Genomic DNA, 17,032 nt, shown 5'->3' with positions numbered 1-17,032 from the left:
CATGGATTGCAAGATTTACTATTATTAAAATGTCCATACTACCCAGAGCTGTCTACACTTTCAGTACAGTTCCTATCAAAATTCCAGTGGCATTTTTCACAGAAAGAGAAAAATACTTCTAAAATCCAGATGCGACCACAATAGGCCCGAATTGCCAAAATAATCCTGAGCAAAAAGAACGAGGCTGGAGCCATCACACTTCCTGATTCCAAACTACTTGACCCTTGAACAAACAACATGGGTTTGAATAGCTTACATACAGATTTTTTACAGTCCAGTACAGTAAATGTATTCTCTCTTTCTTACAAGTTGCTTAATAACATTTTCTTTTCTCTAACTTGATTTATTCTAAGAATACAGTGAATGATGCAGGTGACATAAAATATGTTAATCAGTGAGGCTTCTGGTCAACAGTAGGGCTATCAGTAGTTAAGCTTTCGGGGAGTTAAAATTTATATGCCGATTTTTGACTGTACAGGGGTCGACACATCTAACTCCTGTGTTGTTCAAGGGTCCACTGTATGTTACAGAGCTGTCGTAATCAAAACAGTATGGTATTGGTATAAAAGAATACATAAATCAATGGAAGATTTGAGAGCCCAGAAATAAATCCATATATAAATAGTCATCTAATCTTTGGCAAGGGCACCAAGAATGCACAATGGGGAGAGGACAGTCTCTTAATGGATTGTGTTGGGAAAAGAAGGCAAACCGGACCCCTACCTTGTACCAGTCTAAAAACTTAACTCAAAATGGATTAAAGACTTAAATGTAATACTTGGAAACATAAATCTCTTAGAAGAAAATATAGGGAAGAACTTCCTTGACATCCATCTTGGCAGTGATTTTTTGTATATGACCCCAAAGGCACTGTCATCTACATCAAACTAAAAAGCTTCTGCACAGCAAAGAGGCAATCAAAATGAAAAAGCAACCTACATACAGAATGGGAAAAAATATTTGCAAATTGTAAATACAGAGCTAATATCCAAAATACATAATGAATTCATACAACTCAATGGTAAAAAGTGAATAACCTGGTTTAAAAATGGGCAAAAGACCTAATTAGACATTTTTCCAAAGAAGATGTTCATGTGGCCAACAGGTATATGAATAGGTGCTCAACATCACTAATAATCAGGGAAATGCAAATCAAAACCATAATGAGTTATCACCTCACACCTGTAAGAATGGCTATCATGAAAGAGGCAAGAGATAGCAAATGTTGGTGACAATATGGAGAAATTGGGACCCATGTATACTTTGGTGAGAACATAGTCATTATGGAAAACAGTATAGAGGTTCCACAGAAAATTAAAAAATAGAGCTACCATATGATCTAGCAATCCCACTTGCTGAATATATATCTGAAGAAAATGAAATCAGTATCTCAAAAATATCTGAACTCCTGTATTCATTACAGCCTTATTCACAATAACTAAGATAAGGAAACAACCTAAGTGTTGGTTGATGGATGAATGGATAAAGAATATGTGGGGAGTGTGAGTGTGATACATATAGATATATATATACACATACATCACACACACACACTAGAATATTATTGAGCCCTGAGAAAGAAGGAAATCTAGGCTCTGGGGATTATAATAATACTATATTATATACTTGAAATTTGCTAAGAGAGTAGATCTTAAGCATTCTCACAACTACTGTTAGAAAAAAGGGAACTGTGGAAGGTGATTAACCTGATTAGGGTAATCATTTCACAATATATATACAAACTGAATTATCACATTATACACTTTAAATATATATATAACATATATAAATATAGTTTTATTTGTCAATTATAGCTCAGTAGGGCTGGTAAAGCTCAGTGAAGTAATTGTTCCTGATAATAGGTAATTTTTAATAATTTTGGTGAATTTTTAAAAACTGGTTAAAAAGATACATTGTGGGGGTGCCTGCATGGCTTAGTTGGTTAAACATCAACTCTTGATTTGGCTCAGGTCATGATCTCAGGGTCATGAGATGGAGCCCTGCGCCCAGTGGGGAGTCAGCTTGAGGTGCTCTCCTCCCTCTGCCCCTCCCCCTGCATGTGCATGTGTGCATGTGTGCTGTCTCTCTCAAATAAATAAACAAGTCTTTTGAAAAAAAGATATATTAGATTTCTCTCTAAAATTAATTTTATCGGAGCGCCTGGGTGGCTCAGTCTGTTAAGCGTCTACCTTTGACTCAGGTCCTGATCCCAGGGTCTTGGGATCGAGTCCTGCATGGGGCTCCCTGCTCAGTGGGGAGTCCGCTTCTCCCTCTCCCTCTGCCCTTCCCCCCCTGCTCATGCTCTCTCTCTCTCTCTCTCTCTCTCTCAAATAAATAAATCTTTAAAAAACTTTAAAAAATAAAATTAATTTTATCAATGTAATGTAGATTGTCCACAAAGGCAGGAAACATAGGTTGAATTTATTTTTAAGCAATATGTTAACATTTTCATATAATATGTTCCATATATATCTCCATCTCCAGATAGCTTTTTAGGTAGAGTACCTGTAAATTTAAAGCAAAGGGTTTAGTTGTTAATTTGAAAGAAGGACAGTAAATTATACAAATTTGTTTTGTATTCTGGATACTCTGAGTTATGTGTTCTGTTATACTTTTGTGCAGATTGGCAGTTGGACCCATTGTTTTAAGTCAGAGTTATGCTTCACTTGAAGTTACGCATCACTTGAAACCATATCAAGCATGTCACTGAAAAATGTAACATACTTGTTTTTTAAAATTTGAAACTATGTATACATGTAGTTGAAAAAGTTAAGTAATAGTAAAAGATTTCTCACAGTGGGTTCTCTACTATGCCCACTCTCCGAGGTGCGATTCCCCAACCCCAGAGGCAACTATTTTCAAATTTGTTTATCACTCATATCTACATTTATAGATAATATGTAAACTTCTATCCTTCAAGTTATCAAGTTTTAGTTATTACTTATTGGCTTCCTGTCATGATGAATGAGGGTTTCGTGCACTTGTGTGACTTTTTTCTCTGCTTTTGCTCCCTTATCCTTCCAATACACTTATATTACAATTTTTGGATATATTTCTGTCTGATGTTTACATTATTATCCAATAAATTATTTGCAGCTAAGCATAGTAGTGTACTATGACTCTTTCTAATGGACTTTTTGTTTTTTCCTGAAGTTAATACTTAATTTGTTCTTACATTTGCTTTATTTTCTTTATGGCTGTTGCAGTGCCGTGTTCATAAATGTTCAGACCCCCTCCCCGAAAAAAAAGCCCTAATTTGTATTGTTTGCATTTGTTTGTATTGTATTTGATTTTTCATTTCAAATTACCAGTGTGAGGTCACTGAACAAGTTGCTGGGAAAAGATGCACACAGTTGGTTCTCAGCTATTAGTAACTTTCTCATACCTGCTATTGGCCCACATTGGGATTTTAAAAATTAAGTTTTTCTCTTCTGTTATATTTTTAAAATAATTTTGTCTCATCAAAGGACTTATTGGCTCTGAATCTCTTCTTTTGAACTCTGAATGTTTCAGTAGGCCTTGGGGACTTTTATCTGTGTATACTCATACTTACAGAAGGAAGAGATTTCAGAGTTCTGTCCCAGGTATACAGGGCCCTGGCCAGAGAAGGTGAGGCCGAAGTGACACAATCTAGCGGTGCTATGTTGCTAGAGGAGGGACAAGGCTATCGGTGAGCAGGAGTCACGGTGAAGCTATGGAGGTCTCATGCCAGGTATGTCCCTGCGAGGCTGGCCGTCAGGGTTCTTTATGAGGCTGGTTGCTTGAGCTCCTAGTCAGCTGGGGCCCTGCTCCACTTCCCTAACTGGCATGACTACTTAGTTTGGCGCTTCCGCAATGCCTGGCACCACGCATGCCAAGCAAGGGCTGGGATGGCATATTTTGGCCCGCTGCTTGCAGAACTTGTTCGTGAGTTGAAAGTTGGCCTCCTCTGAAAGCTGGGGCCCTGAACTCATCTCCAGGCTCTGCTCCGGTGGACCTGGGAGGTATCAGAGTTCTGGTTGCCTGCAGAAATTGGTGTGTGAGCCATTGCCATTGGCATCTCTATGCTAACAAGGACACTGCAGTGACAACTGGTCTTGGAATCCTTTGTGACAAGGCCAGCTTTTACTTGACCTGCCATCGCCCAAGTGTGGGCTGGAGGTGTGCACCTCAGGCAGCTGGCTGGCACTGCTCTGAGCTTAGCAGTATTTTGAGCTCATCCTAAGGGGGTCCCATCCACTCTCTGGCCAAACAGCTTTTCCTTCTCTTGCATTAGATTCGTTCATGGGCAAGATCATGCAGCCTTCCATTCTGCAATAAATCTTATTTAAAAGGCTTCAAAATTCTGGTTCATTGATGGTCTTCCCCTTTCCCCAACTCCCCCAACGTTCAAGGCTGAAACAGACTTTTCCTTTTCCCTTTAAAAGTTTCCTTGTTCAGGGCGCCTGGGTGGCTCAGTTGGTTAAGTGACTGCCTTCGGCTCAGGTCATGATCCTGGAGTCCCAGGATCGAGTCCCGCATCAGGCTTCCCGCTTAGCAGGGAGTCTACTTCTCCCTCTGACCCTCCCCCCTCTCATGCTCTCTCTATCTCTCATTCTCTTTCTCAAATAAATAAATAAGATCTTTTTTTAAAAAAGTTTCCTTGTTCATTTCAATGGGAGTTGGGTTAGGGATGTTCATTGACTTGGCTTCAATCACTGTTTAAACTGGAAGTCCCAATATGGCACCTCGGTTGCCGTCATTTTGGGTTTATGTATGGCAGCGATGCTGCCCTTTGGGACTGCAGAAGAAAGTCTTCTTAACAAAGTACTGTGATCTGGCACCAGAGGCTCAGGCAGCTCGGAAGGCTCCTGCGCTGATTGTTGGGCGGCAGGTCGGCTTTCTGGAAAGGTCTGCGGAGTTAATGTAGTTAATGGTGGTTGGAAGGCATAGGTGGGGGAAAGCTGTGAAAATACTTTGTTTCTTATTAAGGGCAGGATGAGATACCTGAAGGAGGGAATGCTCAGTTGTTACTGTCTTGAATATGTATCGTGTCCTGCATTTGTGACAAACCTGTTTCAATGCGGCCATGCAACTCAGAAATGATCATTTTAAGAAATGAAGTTTAAGATTCTCTAAGCAGGCTTTTCTTAAAGGGTGGTCTGTGGGTCTGGGGCCATGGAATTCTGGGCAGGAGGGGCTTCTTCAGAACGCAGTAGGATCTTGCTCCGGACCTGCTGAATTAGAATAGTGATGAGTCCCGGAAACTGGCATTTTACGTCGGCACACTACCCCCCTCCCACCCTCCTGCCAGGGATTCTGTATAGCCCAAGTCAGGGACCAACTGGTTCTCTGCAAACTTTGGTTTTTCTTTGGTTTTGCTTAAGCAGCCCTCTGATGTCAACATCGGTGGAGTTTCTGCCCACGTTATCATTCATTCCTGCCCATTTTGTTTTAAACTCCGGGATGAGAATTATTGAATTTCCTGAGTTGCTTTGCATTTCTGGATTCCTAACTCTGAACTTTTGATTCCCTCCCCCACAGAGCCGAGAAAACAGAAGTCCTCAGTGAAGATCTGTTACAGGTAACAAAATAAAAATCTTTTTCAAGTGCTTTGTTTAAAGAGGAAAACCAAACCAAACCAAACCAAACCAAACCTCATAGGTGAGAACTGAAGTGGATGTGTGTATGTATTCTCTGAAACAGAATAAAATTGATCAACGTGGTTCTGAGCAGGAATGAAAAGCAGTTGGGTTGTATGGTGATAAAAAGGGGATCTGAAACTTTGGTGTCATGTTATGAAGTTCAGATGGGGCTAGTCCTTCTTTCAAGTGCCAGGTGTTGGGGTGGGGGCTGGGGAGGGGCCTGTCTAGCCTGGCCGGTCCACTGGCACTGCGGTCTGGTCATGGGTCCCGGGCAGGTGGAGGGACTGTCGTTCACTGCTGGGATGGCGTCCCTGATGGCACGGGCCCGGCCAGTGGCAGCAGAGGGCCCCACTGGCTCCAACCTAGAGTTTCCACTTCTCCTTCCCTCTCACGCTATTGTTCTCCAGTTCTGGGCTGAGCTGGGTCCCCAGGGACTTAGAGTCTCGGTGACAGGGACCAGATCTGGTGGAACCACTCTGAGGCCCTGAGGTGGCCTGTCGTCCACCTGGATGTCTTTTCCTCTCCGTAGGGAGGGGTGTTTCCTGTGGGGACCTCAGCCAGGGCCACTGCACTTCTCTGTCAACAGGCTTCCCAAACTTTGGGGCTGGGAGTGTCTCCCAGAAGGCCTGGACCCTTTGTACACATGCCTTCGCTCAACCTCAGCCCCCCTGCGTCCCCGCCCACCCCAGAGCGCACCGGGAAGGACAGAGCCCCTCCTGCACGGAGGTTTCTCTGAGGCCTCGTTGCTCGTGTCATTTCCATAACCCACAGCAGGTGTGTGCACTTGACCCCTGAAGACCAAAGATCCGCTCCCAGGTGACCCCCCCGCCGGCTCTCCCTAGGGAGAGAAGGAGCCAGCATAGTTTAGAAGAATGTTACTTGTACCACCCCGTGTCAGAACAGACCTCTTGATTATGACAGCCAGCCGCAGGTACAAGATTTTAAGAGCCCCCTTTTTTTTAAAGGACCAGAAGTCTTTATTAAGGCTTAGGCTTTTTTTCCCCCTAGATGTATTAGACAATCATATTCTTAATAATATTTCCTCACTGGCTTTTACCACGTATTTCAACTTCATTTTCAGACTTCCAGCAATGTTGTTTGGTCTTAGTTAACCTTTAACTCGACTGGGTTTTCACGTCCGTGTTCTGTCTCCCACATCCCACACCAGTAAGAGACACGATCTCATTGAATCCCTGAAGCCCCAAGATGCGGCCAGAGGGCCTCGCAGGCAGTTTGAGGACAGCAGAGTTCCTGTGGAAGGCAGGCGGCAACTGTCTGCGCTTGAGGGACAAGCATCCACTGGGGCCCCAAGAGTTCGCCGGTTTCTAGGAACACCTCATTTCATGACACAGATACTTACTCCACATCTGCCATCACTGCTACAGATGTTTTCCCCTTCTTTGGCTATAAAGAAGGAGAGTAATGGGTAAAAGTATGGAGTCTGGAGCCTCCCTACCCAGGTCTGCCCTTGACTTGCTCTGTGGCCTCAGGGATTTACTGAACCCACCCTAAACCCAAGTGCCTCAGTTTCCACTTCACTAAAATGAGGATAATGGCTATATCCACCCCTTAGGGTTATTAGCAGGAGTTAATGGGTTAAACAAGAGAGCAGGAGGGATAAGCCATGGAGATTTGTTTGTTTCTGGTGTGAAACTTCCCTTAACTTGCTCTGTGTCCTCCTGCCTCTTAGATCAGTTCAAGAGGCTCTATTTTGCCTGTTTTTTGCTCATAAGTAAGTTCATTTTGCTCATGTGGAGTTTCCCTGGGAGGCTATGAGTCCTGGGAGGGCGAGAAGCACAACTTATTTACTGTTGTTTTTGTAATACCTGCACGGGAACTTGATACATATTTGTCCTTTCAACAAATATTAAATGAGCACCTTCCATTCGTGAACCAGACAGTGTTCCGGGCATTCGGGAGAAATCAGTGAACAAAAGAGACCAAGGTCCCCATCCCTGTGGACTTGACAATTTTCTAGTAGAAATCAGAATCAAAATGAAATGGAGTTGGGGGGGGGGGTTGTTTTGGTTTTGATTTTACCTGTTTTCATGGCAAATAAAGAATGTGTATTAGTTTTCCAGTGTTTTAAAATCCGGTCATTATTAAGAGTAGGGGGAGGTGATGGGGCATCTGCTCCTTATATGCCTGCCAGATCAGGGTCCTGGTGGTCGGGCCTTGGCTCTGAAGAAAAGCTGCTGGGGCAGTGAGGACCTTCAAGAAAGAAGCACAGAACCATATCATTGGGTAAAAAGTTGTGGGGTAAAAATGCATTCTGCTTTGAATTTGTTGATTTTTCTTTAAAATAGAAAGCATCCCTAAGGGCCTGCACTCGGTCTTAATGAGTCATCAGAATACACATTTTTGGCATTCCTTCCCTGACAAGCAGCTCTCTTTGCCATAAACAGCCATATCCCAGCAGTAATATTTTGGGAAACTAAATCATAATGCATGGGTCCCCTAAGTCAGTGTTTCTTACTGTTGGCTGTCCCTTCTGCTTTAGAGGCTTATTGAAAACAAAAACAAAGCCAACAACCCACCCTGAACCCAATAAGGAATCATTCTGAAGACACTGACCTTGAGTGGAAATTGTGGAACATTGATTTTGATCCTTCAGCCTGATGTCCTGTGCGCGGAAGGCGCTGTCGCCGTCTGCAGGAGGTCGCTTCTGAACGTCCCTGTGGCTTTTTCCACTTGGCAGTGGGCCTGGGCCTGAGGTGTTCATTTGCACTCCTGCAGGCTGGAGCCGGGGCTTTGCTGGTACTGTGGTGTGTAACTAGGCTGCCACCACTCTTTCTGATAGTAGGTTTTAGTCCAGACTCTGCTCCCTCCCTGTGCACAGACTTGGCCCTTGAGAGATGGAAACCCCTCGGTGTAAGGGAGGTCGAGGCTCTCCACCAGGGGCTATTGCATTTGCCCTCTGGGGGGGATGTTGGACAATGTGTGGCAACATCTTCGGTTGTCACACCTCAGGGAATGGGGTGCTACTGGCATCTAGTAGGGAGAGGCCAGAGATGAGGCTAAACACACCATAATACACAGGACAGCCCCCCCCCCCGAATTATCTGGCCCCAAATGTCAATAATGAGAACTCCTGGTGTAAGTGAATGAGGACCATTTCCACGTACATCCAAGAGCTAAACACTTAGACCACGGGGTGCTTTTTCTGCCCACGGGCCAGCGCCACAAACGAAGCGGCTGGGTGTGTTCTTCAGCCCCTGCAAATGGCTCGTTTGTCTCTGTTTTGTCAGATCGAGCGGCGCCTGGACACGGTCCGGTCAGTGTGCCACCATTCGCACAAGCGTCTGATGGCGTGTTTCCAGGGCCAGCATGGGACGGACGCCGAGAGGAGATACGTGAGTAGTGGGTGTGACCCAGGGCTGTTGTTCATGTGTCTCGATGAGGCTTTGCACCCTGCAGGCCCTCGGTTTTTCTCAGGCAGATGCAGCAGTGTTGCCTGCAGATTTGTACCTTATATTGCCATTTACTCTTGTGACGCCTGCCTGACCAGAACATTCTTTTGTGCTTAAGACATCGCTGAGCTGAAAGCCCTGCTCACACTGAATTTTCTCCAGGTGCTTTTAAAGACTCAATGAGCCATTTGTCGTTGGTAAGACAATGGAGATGTCTGTTAGGAATGCTTTGATGGCAAAAAAGCTGAAAGCCTGTCTTAAATGGACTTAGAAAATGGACATAATTTATTGGCTTACTAACTGAAATGTCCAGAAGCTGGGGTGGACTTGAGGTGAAGCTTGGGCTAGCATTTCAGTGGTGTAACCAAACCCCACTTTCTTTTCTTCTGTCCCTTCTGCCTTCTTCAGTGTCTGCTTTATCCCTAAATAGGCTCCTCTCATGGTCACGGGTTGGCTACCAGCAGCTTCCATGGGCTACTTGCTTCCTTGTGCGTGTTCAGCAGGAATAGAAAGTGTGCCTTACAGTAGTTTTCTTAATGGAGTGGGAAATCTTCTTTTTCCAAGTCCTTGGCAGGTAGAAACCACCTTCCATTGCGTTGGTCCGTCCTGAGCCATATTTCCCATTCCGGAACATTCCCATTCCACCCTGATCACCGTGGGCAGGGGCGAGCTTGGTGAGGAGGTGGGATGTGCTGGTTGGTTAAGCTAATCAGGGCCCAGCCTTAGAACGTGGGCTGTGGAGCTACCTACGGCTCACGGGCTTTACTGAGACCAGGGTGGATCCCTAAGAGAAATCAGGATGCTGTCATAGAGAGGAAGAGGGATGAACTCCAGGAGAACCATCGAATGTGTCCCTTTGGCCAAAGCATCCGACTCCTGTGCCACCAGCAGCAGTGCTCATGGGGCCGTCCCATTCTTGGGTTTCCGAGATCCTAGCTCAGGAGCACATGCTAACCCTTGGAAGCCCACGTACCATTAAGGAGATAGTTTCAGGGGCAGCTATGATTTGCCATAGTGTTTTGTCTGTCACCGGATGTCTCACAAGGAAGAACCGGCATGCAGATGATCTGTGTCGCCCTTCTTTCATGTTTCCTTACAGACATTTATGGGACGTCTAGACAACAGGGTTATTCCTCTCTTGTGCAATACTTAGTTGGCCGCCCTAGGTAGAGACCAAAGAGTGGAACTTTGCATGCACCCACGATGGCAGGAATGCCTGCTGCAGGTCCGGTCCCGCAGAACCAGACCCAGTCCCCTGGTGCTGTCCCCACGGCTCCTCTACTTCTCTTGCCACGGCTTCTGTTCTACCTACCCTTTTCACATGGTGCCCTAAGGCTCTGTCCTCCTTAGTCCCCCAGCCGCATTCCTTGGGCCACCTCCTCTGTTCTCATGGCTTCTGGCTGATGTGTTTATGCCAGGGACATCTAAACCATTTCAACCAAGCAAAAACACTTCCTTGCCTAGATGTCTATTTTAGTGTGCGTAACTAGTTCTTCCTTCTGTATTGACTCTTAAGTTCCACCCACCCTATTATGCAAGCCAGAAACTGTAGGGTTACCTTACGTTCCCTTTCATTTCGTCCTCACCCCTCCCACAGCTGCTTGAGTAGCAAGTCCTGTGATTGGGAATATCTTTGGACTTCCTCCCCTCTGCTCCATCTCTGCCACCTTCACCTTAAAGCAGAACCTGATTACCTCTCGCCTGGATGGTGTGGGCACCTCCTGAGCTCCAGCTCCGGTCTCTGGTTCCCTTTTTTTCCAGCACGTCTCCAGCCAGATCACCAGAACGCTCTGAAATACACATCAATACTCTCATCCTCCTGCCTGAAAAAAAGTCTTAGCTTCGTGGTTCTCCAGAGGGACCAGAATTACACCCATGGGGAGATTTGGAAATATGTGGAGACATTTTGGGTTGCCATAGGACCTGGGGGACGCTACTGGCTTTTGGACGGAGGGGACCGAGATGCTGAGCATTCTGTGGTGCCTGGAGGGATAGTTTCACACCGGAAGTGGCCCCTGATGCCCGTGGTGCCTCTTCGAGGGGCACTAGCTGCTTCCCATTGGCGGGATTAGAGTCCAAGCTCTTCAGCATGACAAGCCCTTCATAATCTGACCCCATTTCCGTGGACAGTCCCGGTGTCTCCCGCTTCCTCTGTGTGCCTTTGTCCCTCATGTTGTTATATCTGGTCGCTCCCTCTGACTGATGGAAGATACAACCTAGGTGTCCCACATACTCCTTAAAAACAAATTAAACAAGTATTGATCAAACACCTACTATGTACAAGTGCTAGAGATAGAAAATGAAGAAGAGATAGTCTCCACCTTAAAGGTGCTCACAGCCGGTTGGGGAGAGAGACACACAAAGGGATCATTATAAAATGACATGCGTAACAAAGTGTGCACAGGGTATCATGGGAGGACCAAGAATGGGCATCACGGGAGGAGAGAGGTAGTCAGGTGAGGCTGCCTGGAGGAGGTGGTGGTCCAGCCATAAAGGAGGGCAATGAGCGGCAGGTGATGGGCATATTCTAGGCAGCGGGGGCAAAGGTGCCTGGCCCTCATTTCTAAAACCTAATGCCTGGGGCTTGCTTTTCCAACCTGGAACGGAAGAGCCAAAGACAGAACTCTGAGGCTGTCTACACTGTGCACATAGGAGGGGCAGTCACCATAGAAACGATAGGAGATAGGCGACCACAGAGGTCGTACAATGAGGAGAAAATGGCGGCAGCCTCTAGGGCTCCAGCATACACAGGAGGAGCCCCCAAAGACCCCACAAGAGGCTCCCATGCGTGTGCAGAGGCAAGACTTGGGGGGGGGTGTCTTCTCAGCCCAAGACATGGGCACGGCAGAGCTTCTGTCGTGTGTCATGTGAGACCTGGAGTGCCTGGTTTTTGTGCAGTTGGCACGCATTTTATAAATTATGACGTTAGAACTTTTTAAATGACTCCCTGGTGATAAAAAAAGCTGTCCGTGCCTAGGAAGTGCTTAGCCGTGTTCGTGGAGGAGCATGGCGGCGGTAGATAGCATCTTCATCAAGGAGCACAGGGTTAAATAAGCGGAATATCCTTATTTGTATACATAAGGAAACAGGATTGTTGTGGCTTTGGGGTCAGAGCCTGGAAACCAAAAGGCTGTTTATAGCTGGGAGCTTGAATGATACTTGCAATGGAGACTCCTCTTTTATGATTTCTTTTTGTCCAGAGCTCCAGAGTTGCACAAAGTGTATTTCTCCTGATTATTACATTTATCCTAGATTTAAATTCCCTCTGAAAGGCAGCATTACTGGGGTGCCTGGCCAGCACAGTCGGCTGAGCGTCCAGCTCTTGGTTTTGGCTCAGGTCATGGTCTCAGGGTCGTGAGATTGGGCCCCACGTTGTGTTCTGCCCTCAGCAGAGTCTGCTTGGGATTCTCTCTCCCTCTCCCTCTGCCCCTCCCCACCCCTGCTCATGCGCTCACTCTCTCTAAAATAAGATAAATAAATCTTAAAAAAAAAAAAAGGCAGGCAGCCTTACAAAAATGAATGAATTACCCTCACTATGATCAAGGCATGCTGCCCGCTTTCTCCTCTCTCCCTGGTCTGGAAGTGTAGAAACTGAGAGGCAGGTGGGGCAGGTGAAGCCTGTTATTTACTTATTTGAAAACAACTTGAGAAGACAAGAGATGGGTAAATATAGTTGTTGTTATTTATCTTTGCATTTCAATATACTGTTTCGAATAGGCTGCCTATTTACATGGTAAAAATCCAGTACATACAGAAGAACATAAAGCGAGGTCTCTCCCGGTCCTGTTCCCCAGGCGTCCTGCTGCCTTCTCTGGAATGACCAGTGCTGGTAGTTTCTTGTATAGCCTTCCGGAGATATTCTCTACAATGCAAGCAAAGGCGGTGCAAGTTGTATTGCATGGAGCCCTCTGAAAGCAGGAAAGGCAGGTGACGTGCGAGAGGTCAAGGCTTCACAATGCCACAGCAGGATGTACCCTGCGTCTTTGCCACGAGGGCCCTTTCTACTGGGGAGTCAAAACCACGTGGAGCACTGCAGCACTGAACCCATTTTTTGGTTAACAGATTGTGTGTTATCGCCAATCCCTGGTACTTTCCAGGCCCCTTCTACCCGTATTCTGAGATGAGCCATCAGCCAGTGGTGGAAAGGTGCTGACCTGAGGCTCAGGCCGTGGGCACGGAGGTCTGGCTCTGCTGCCCCTCACTGGGGTGCCCGGCCAGTCCACCTGACCTCCCTGGGCTTCAGGTCCCTTGACTGGACAAGTAGAACATTAATCAGATGATCCTTATGGTCATGTCCAGCTGAACAACAAATCTCTGATAGGAAAATGCATGGCTTTGGGCTTAAATACCTTAAAAAAACTTTTTTAGATATTTAGCCAGATACTTTTAGATACTTAACTGAAGCTATATCGTTATGATTACAGCCAAATTAAGAGCCAGTTTAAGAATGAGTAGTCTAGGAGCGCCTGGGTGGCAGAGTTGGTTAAATGACCTACTCTTGGTTTTGGCTCAGGTCGTTATCTCAAGGTCATGAGATTGAGCCTTGTGTCAGGCTCAGCATGAGTCTGCTTAAGACTTTCTCTCCCTTTCCTCTGGCCCCTCCCCCCACTCTCTCTCTCTCTCAAAATAAATAAATCTCAAAAAAAGAGTATTCTAGCAAAAGTTTTTGAAATTGAGCATTTTATTGCACTTATTTGTTAAGATCATCAGAGAGCAAAGTCTGTGTCTTCTGTTCCCAGTGTCTGGGACACAGCATGCACTTGATTAATTAAAAATAACAGCTAACAGCAACCACAACAATAATACTAGCAGCCAGCACTTAATGAGCACTTACCACGTGCTGGGCACTTGACATTGAATATCCCCGTAGACGGGCAGCCCTAGGACACCTGTGCTATTACCGTGCCTCTGTATCATCCAGGCATGAGGACACAGATACAGAGGTCCCATAGCTTCTACCTGCGAGACCAGAATCTGAACCCAGACAGGCTGTCTCTTACCTGTGAGGTTTGCCTGGAGGAGAAATCCCTGAAGGGTGACCTGAAGCAGGTCATCGAGAATGCAGGTGTCAATAATAGTGAAATCAACACACTGTCTTCTGCCTTCCAGAAAAAACTCCCTCTGACCGCTCTCGCTCAGAACATGCAAGAAGCATCGACTCAACTGGAAGAGTCTCTGCTGGGGTAAGAGTCAGCTGCTTTTAGAGAGAGAGCCCTGTGCCCTGCGGGTCAGTGGGAGTGGGTGGGCGGACGAGGTGTGTGGCAGCTGTCTGTGTGACAGAGGGACCGTGAGCGTGATGGCGTGGCTCATCCACTGGGAGAACAACACAGTCTCTGTGGGGGAAAAAGTGGGGTCTGGGCCATTGGGATGGTAGAGAATCTTCCATTTAGTAGGAGCAAGACTAGAGATGGGTTGAAAGGGCTGCGAGCAAAAGTCATTGGTAGGGTCAGTTTTTATTCCCCTGAGCTTGGGTGTAAAGAACAAACCCCTTCCCTGTTCCAGCTGTTGACTCAGGTTTACAAACTCTGACCAGCCCCTTCCGGTCTTTAAGAGTCACTTCCTAGGGGCACCTCAGTGTCTCAGTCGGTTAAGTGTCTGCCTTCGGCTCAGGTCCTGATCCCAGGGTCCTGGGCTTGAGCCCCATGTTGGGCTCCGTGCTCAGCAGGGAGTCTGCTTCTCCCTCTCCTTCTGCCCTCCCCCCCGCTTGTGTTCCCTCTCTCTCTCTCGTGCTCTCTCTCTCAAATAAATAAAAGCTTTAAAAAAAAATAAAAAACAGATTATTTGGCTATATAAATTTACTATTTTGTACAACAGATGAAACATTAACCTAGCAAGATAGTTATCAATTTAACAGAGGCATAAGACACATTTCGTAACGCACATGAACAGTCTTTTTCATTTTAAAGCATAAGTCTGTGGACTCACATTTTCGGTGATGCCCAAAACTTACAACATTTTTGAGGTTCTACTGTGCGGCCCCCTAATGTGTTTCCATCATGTAGAGAGCAGAACTGGCCCAGTATGGTAATGAGGCACCTGATTTAATGATCATATGCTTGTTGTGGGGTGTCTTGTGTTTTTAAAGGAAGCTGCTGGAGACGTGTGGCGATGCCGAGAATCAGCTGGCTCTAGAACTTACTCAGCATGAAGTCTTTGTTGAGAGAGAGATTGTGGAGCCTCTGTGCAGCATAGCAGAGGTGGGTGCTTTTGCCGGATGGCACAGAAGAGCCACGAGTAGTGTGGGCTGTGTGGTGAATGGTTTGCTTATGTCCACAAGTTTAACAGTAACCAGTGGCTTTGACGTAGCTTCTTTTTGGAAATAAGGGGAATAAGTTGAGGGTACAAGATCCTATGCCTAAGGGGGGAAAAATGTGAATAAATGTTGCCCTTTCGAATGTCAAGTTTAAAACCCCAAAGCTTATCCCGTTGGATATATGGTATGTTCTTTGTAGATGGAGATCCCCAACATCCAGAAGCAGAGGAAACAGCTGGCTAAATTGGTGTTAGACTGGGATTCGGTCAGAGCCAGGTAAGGTAGAGCTGCAAAAATAACCAATAATGCAGTATTGTCCCTCCCCCAGCAACCGTCCTTGTCCCCAACGCAGAGGAGAGAAAGGCCCCTCCGTGGACAAGTTGCAGGTTTCCAGATTCATGCACTCCACCCATAGACCAAGTCACGCCCACTTACACCTGCTTTTTAGGGCTCATTCTCCCAAGCGTGGCAATAGGGATGATGTTAGAACATCCTGTTCTTAGTGAACCAGCAGTAAAGGGAGGCAGAAAAAAAAAAAAGGTAAAGAAAGAAACCTAAGTAAGTTTTTTAAGGGGAAAGGGGTCAGTGGCAGATAGTTCTGAGTGTTTGTTGCTAGAATAGGGGACCATAGGAATAAATAGGTCTCTGATCTTAGCAGTTCTGAGGGTCCTGCCACGTCCAGACATCCTGTGGTTATGATACTTTCATAATCGAATGCTGTGCTCAAGAGGGAGAAACCCCCATGAAACTAAGTAACCATCCCAGAGGGCTGCTGACTTGCGGGCTGATGCCTGATGACGGTCTGCAGAGCCTCATGGCAGGACTCCAGCCTAGCTCTGTCCCCAAGGGCATTTGTATCAGTGACTTACGTGGCTTTCTCCTCGGATGAGAGTGGGGAATATGGAGGCAGCTGCCCTGGCCCCGTCCTTTCTCAGACTTTATCACAACGTTGCTAAACTTTCTGTAAAGGGCCAGATAGTAATATTTTCAGCATCGCAACCCAGGTGGTCCCTGTCACAGCCATTCAACTCTGCTGATGCAGCATAGGAACAGCCCTGGACCATAAGTAGATGAAAGTGTGGCTGTCTTCCAATAAAACTTTATTAAAAAAAAAAAAAAGGTGGCTTTGTTGTTAGCTCTCTGGTTTTTTTTTTTAATTATTGAAGAATAATTGGCACACAATGTTGTATTAATTTCAGGTGCACAACATTGATTCGACAGTTCTGTACGTTGCTCAGTGCTCATCACAATAAGTGTGGTCACCGTCTGTCCCCGTACAGTGTTATTAACATATTATTGGCCGTATTGCCTATGCTGAGCTCTTCATCTCTGTGACTTATTGATTTTGTCAGTTTGTTCTCATTGCAGTCCTGTGAAATGGATATGATGATTTCTCTTTGGCAAATATATGGAGAGACAGCCATCATTTCCTGAGCTTCTCCTGCCACGTGTTTTTTATTGCAGATTTAGAACGTCAGTAGCAATTCTACAATGCAGCCTTTCCTCGTTTCTAAGATACCACTGAGTATCAATGCACCGCTGATTTAATACCTACTTTTGGTCGCGGGGGAGAAACACCCCTCCATTCAATGTACAAATCCCTTGTTAAGACATGTCCTGATTTAAGAAATGTTGAGATCATAAACGGTACATCTAGGAATTAGCTACATGGCAAAAATAATTGCCACCACTGACCATACACTTGCCGCGTGCCACGTGCGAGGCATTGACCTCAGCTTGTTTGATTCCTCCATTCGTTTCTATTC

General features: G+C 45.9%; 1 protein-coding gene across 1 annotated transcript in view; it reads left to right on the top strand.

The window, feature by feature from the left end:
* The first annotated feature begins 3,641 nt into the window (after window positions 1-3,641).
* ARHGAP17 (Rho GTPase activating protein 17) overlaps window positions 3,642-17,032 on the top strand; it is a 52,273-nt gene continuing 38,882 nt past the window's right edge. The window contains exons 1-6 of the mRNA XM_025855440.2: window positions 3,642-3,670; window positions 5,503-5,542; window positions 8,852-8,956; window positions 14,123-14,196; window positions 15,099-15,210; window positions 15,466-15,542. Coding sequence (XP_025711225.1) covers window positions 3,642-3,670; window positions 5,503-5,542; window positions 8,852-8,956; window positions 14,123-14,196; window positions 15,099-15,210; window positions 15,466-15,542 — 437 coding nt within the window. The remainder of the gene's footprint in view (window positions 3,671-5,502; window positions 5,543-8,851; window positions 8,957-14,122; window positions 14,197-15,098; window positions 15,211-15,465; window positions 15,543-17,032) is intronic.

This window comes from Callorhinus ursinus, unplaced genomic scaffold (assembly GCF_003265705.2).
Source record: "Callorhinus ursinus isolate GAN/ISIS: 27379988/994484 unplaced genomic scaffold, GSC_fseal_2.0 scaffold85, whole genome shotgun sequence".
Taxonomy (NCBI): Eukaryota; Metazoa; Chordata; class Mammalia; order Carnivora; family Otariidae; genus Callorhinus; species Callorhinus ursinus.
This window is presented reverse-complemented; position numbering and strand designations above follow the sequence as displayed.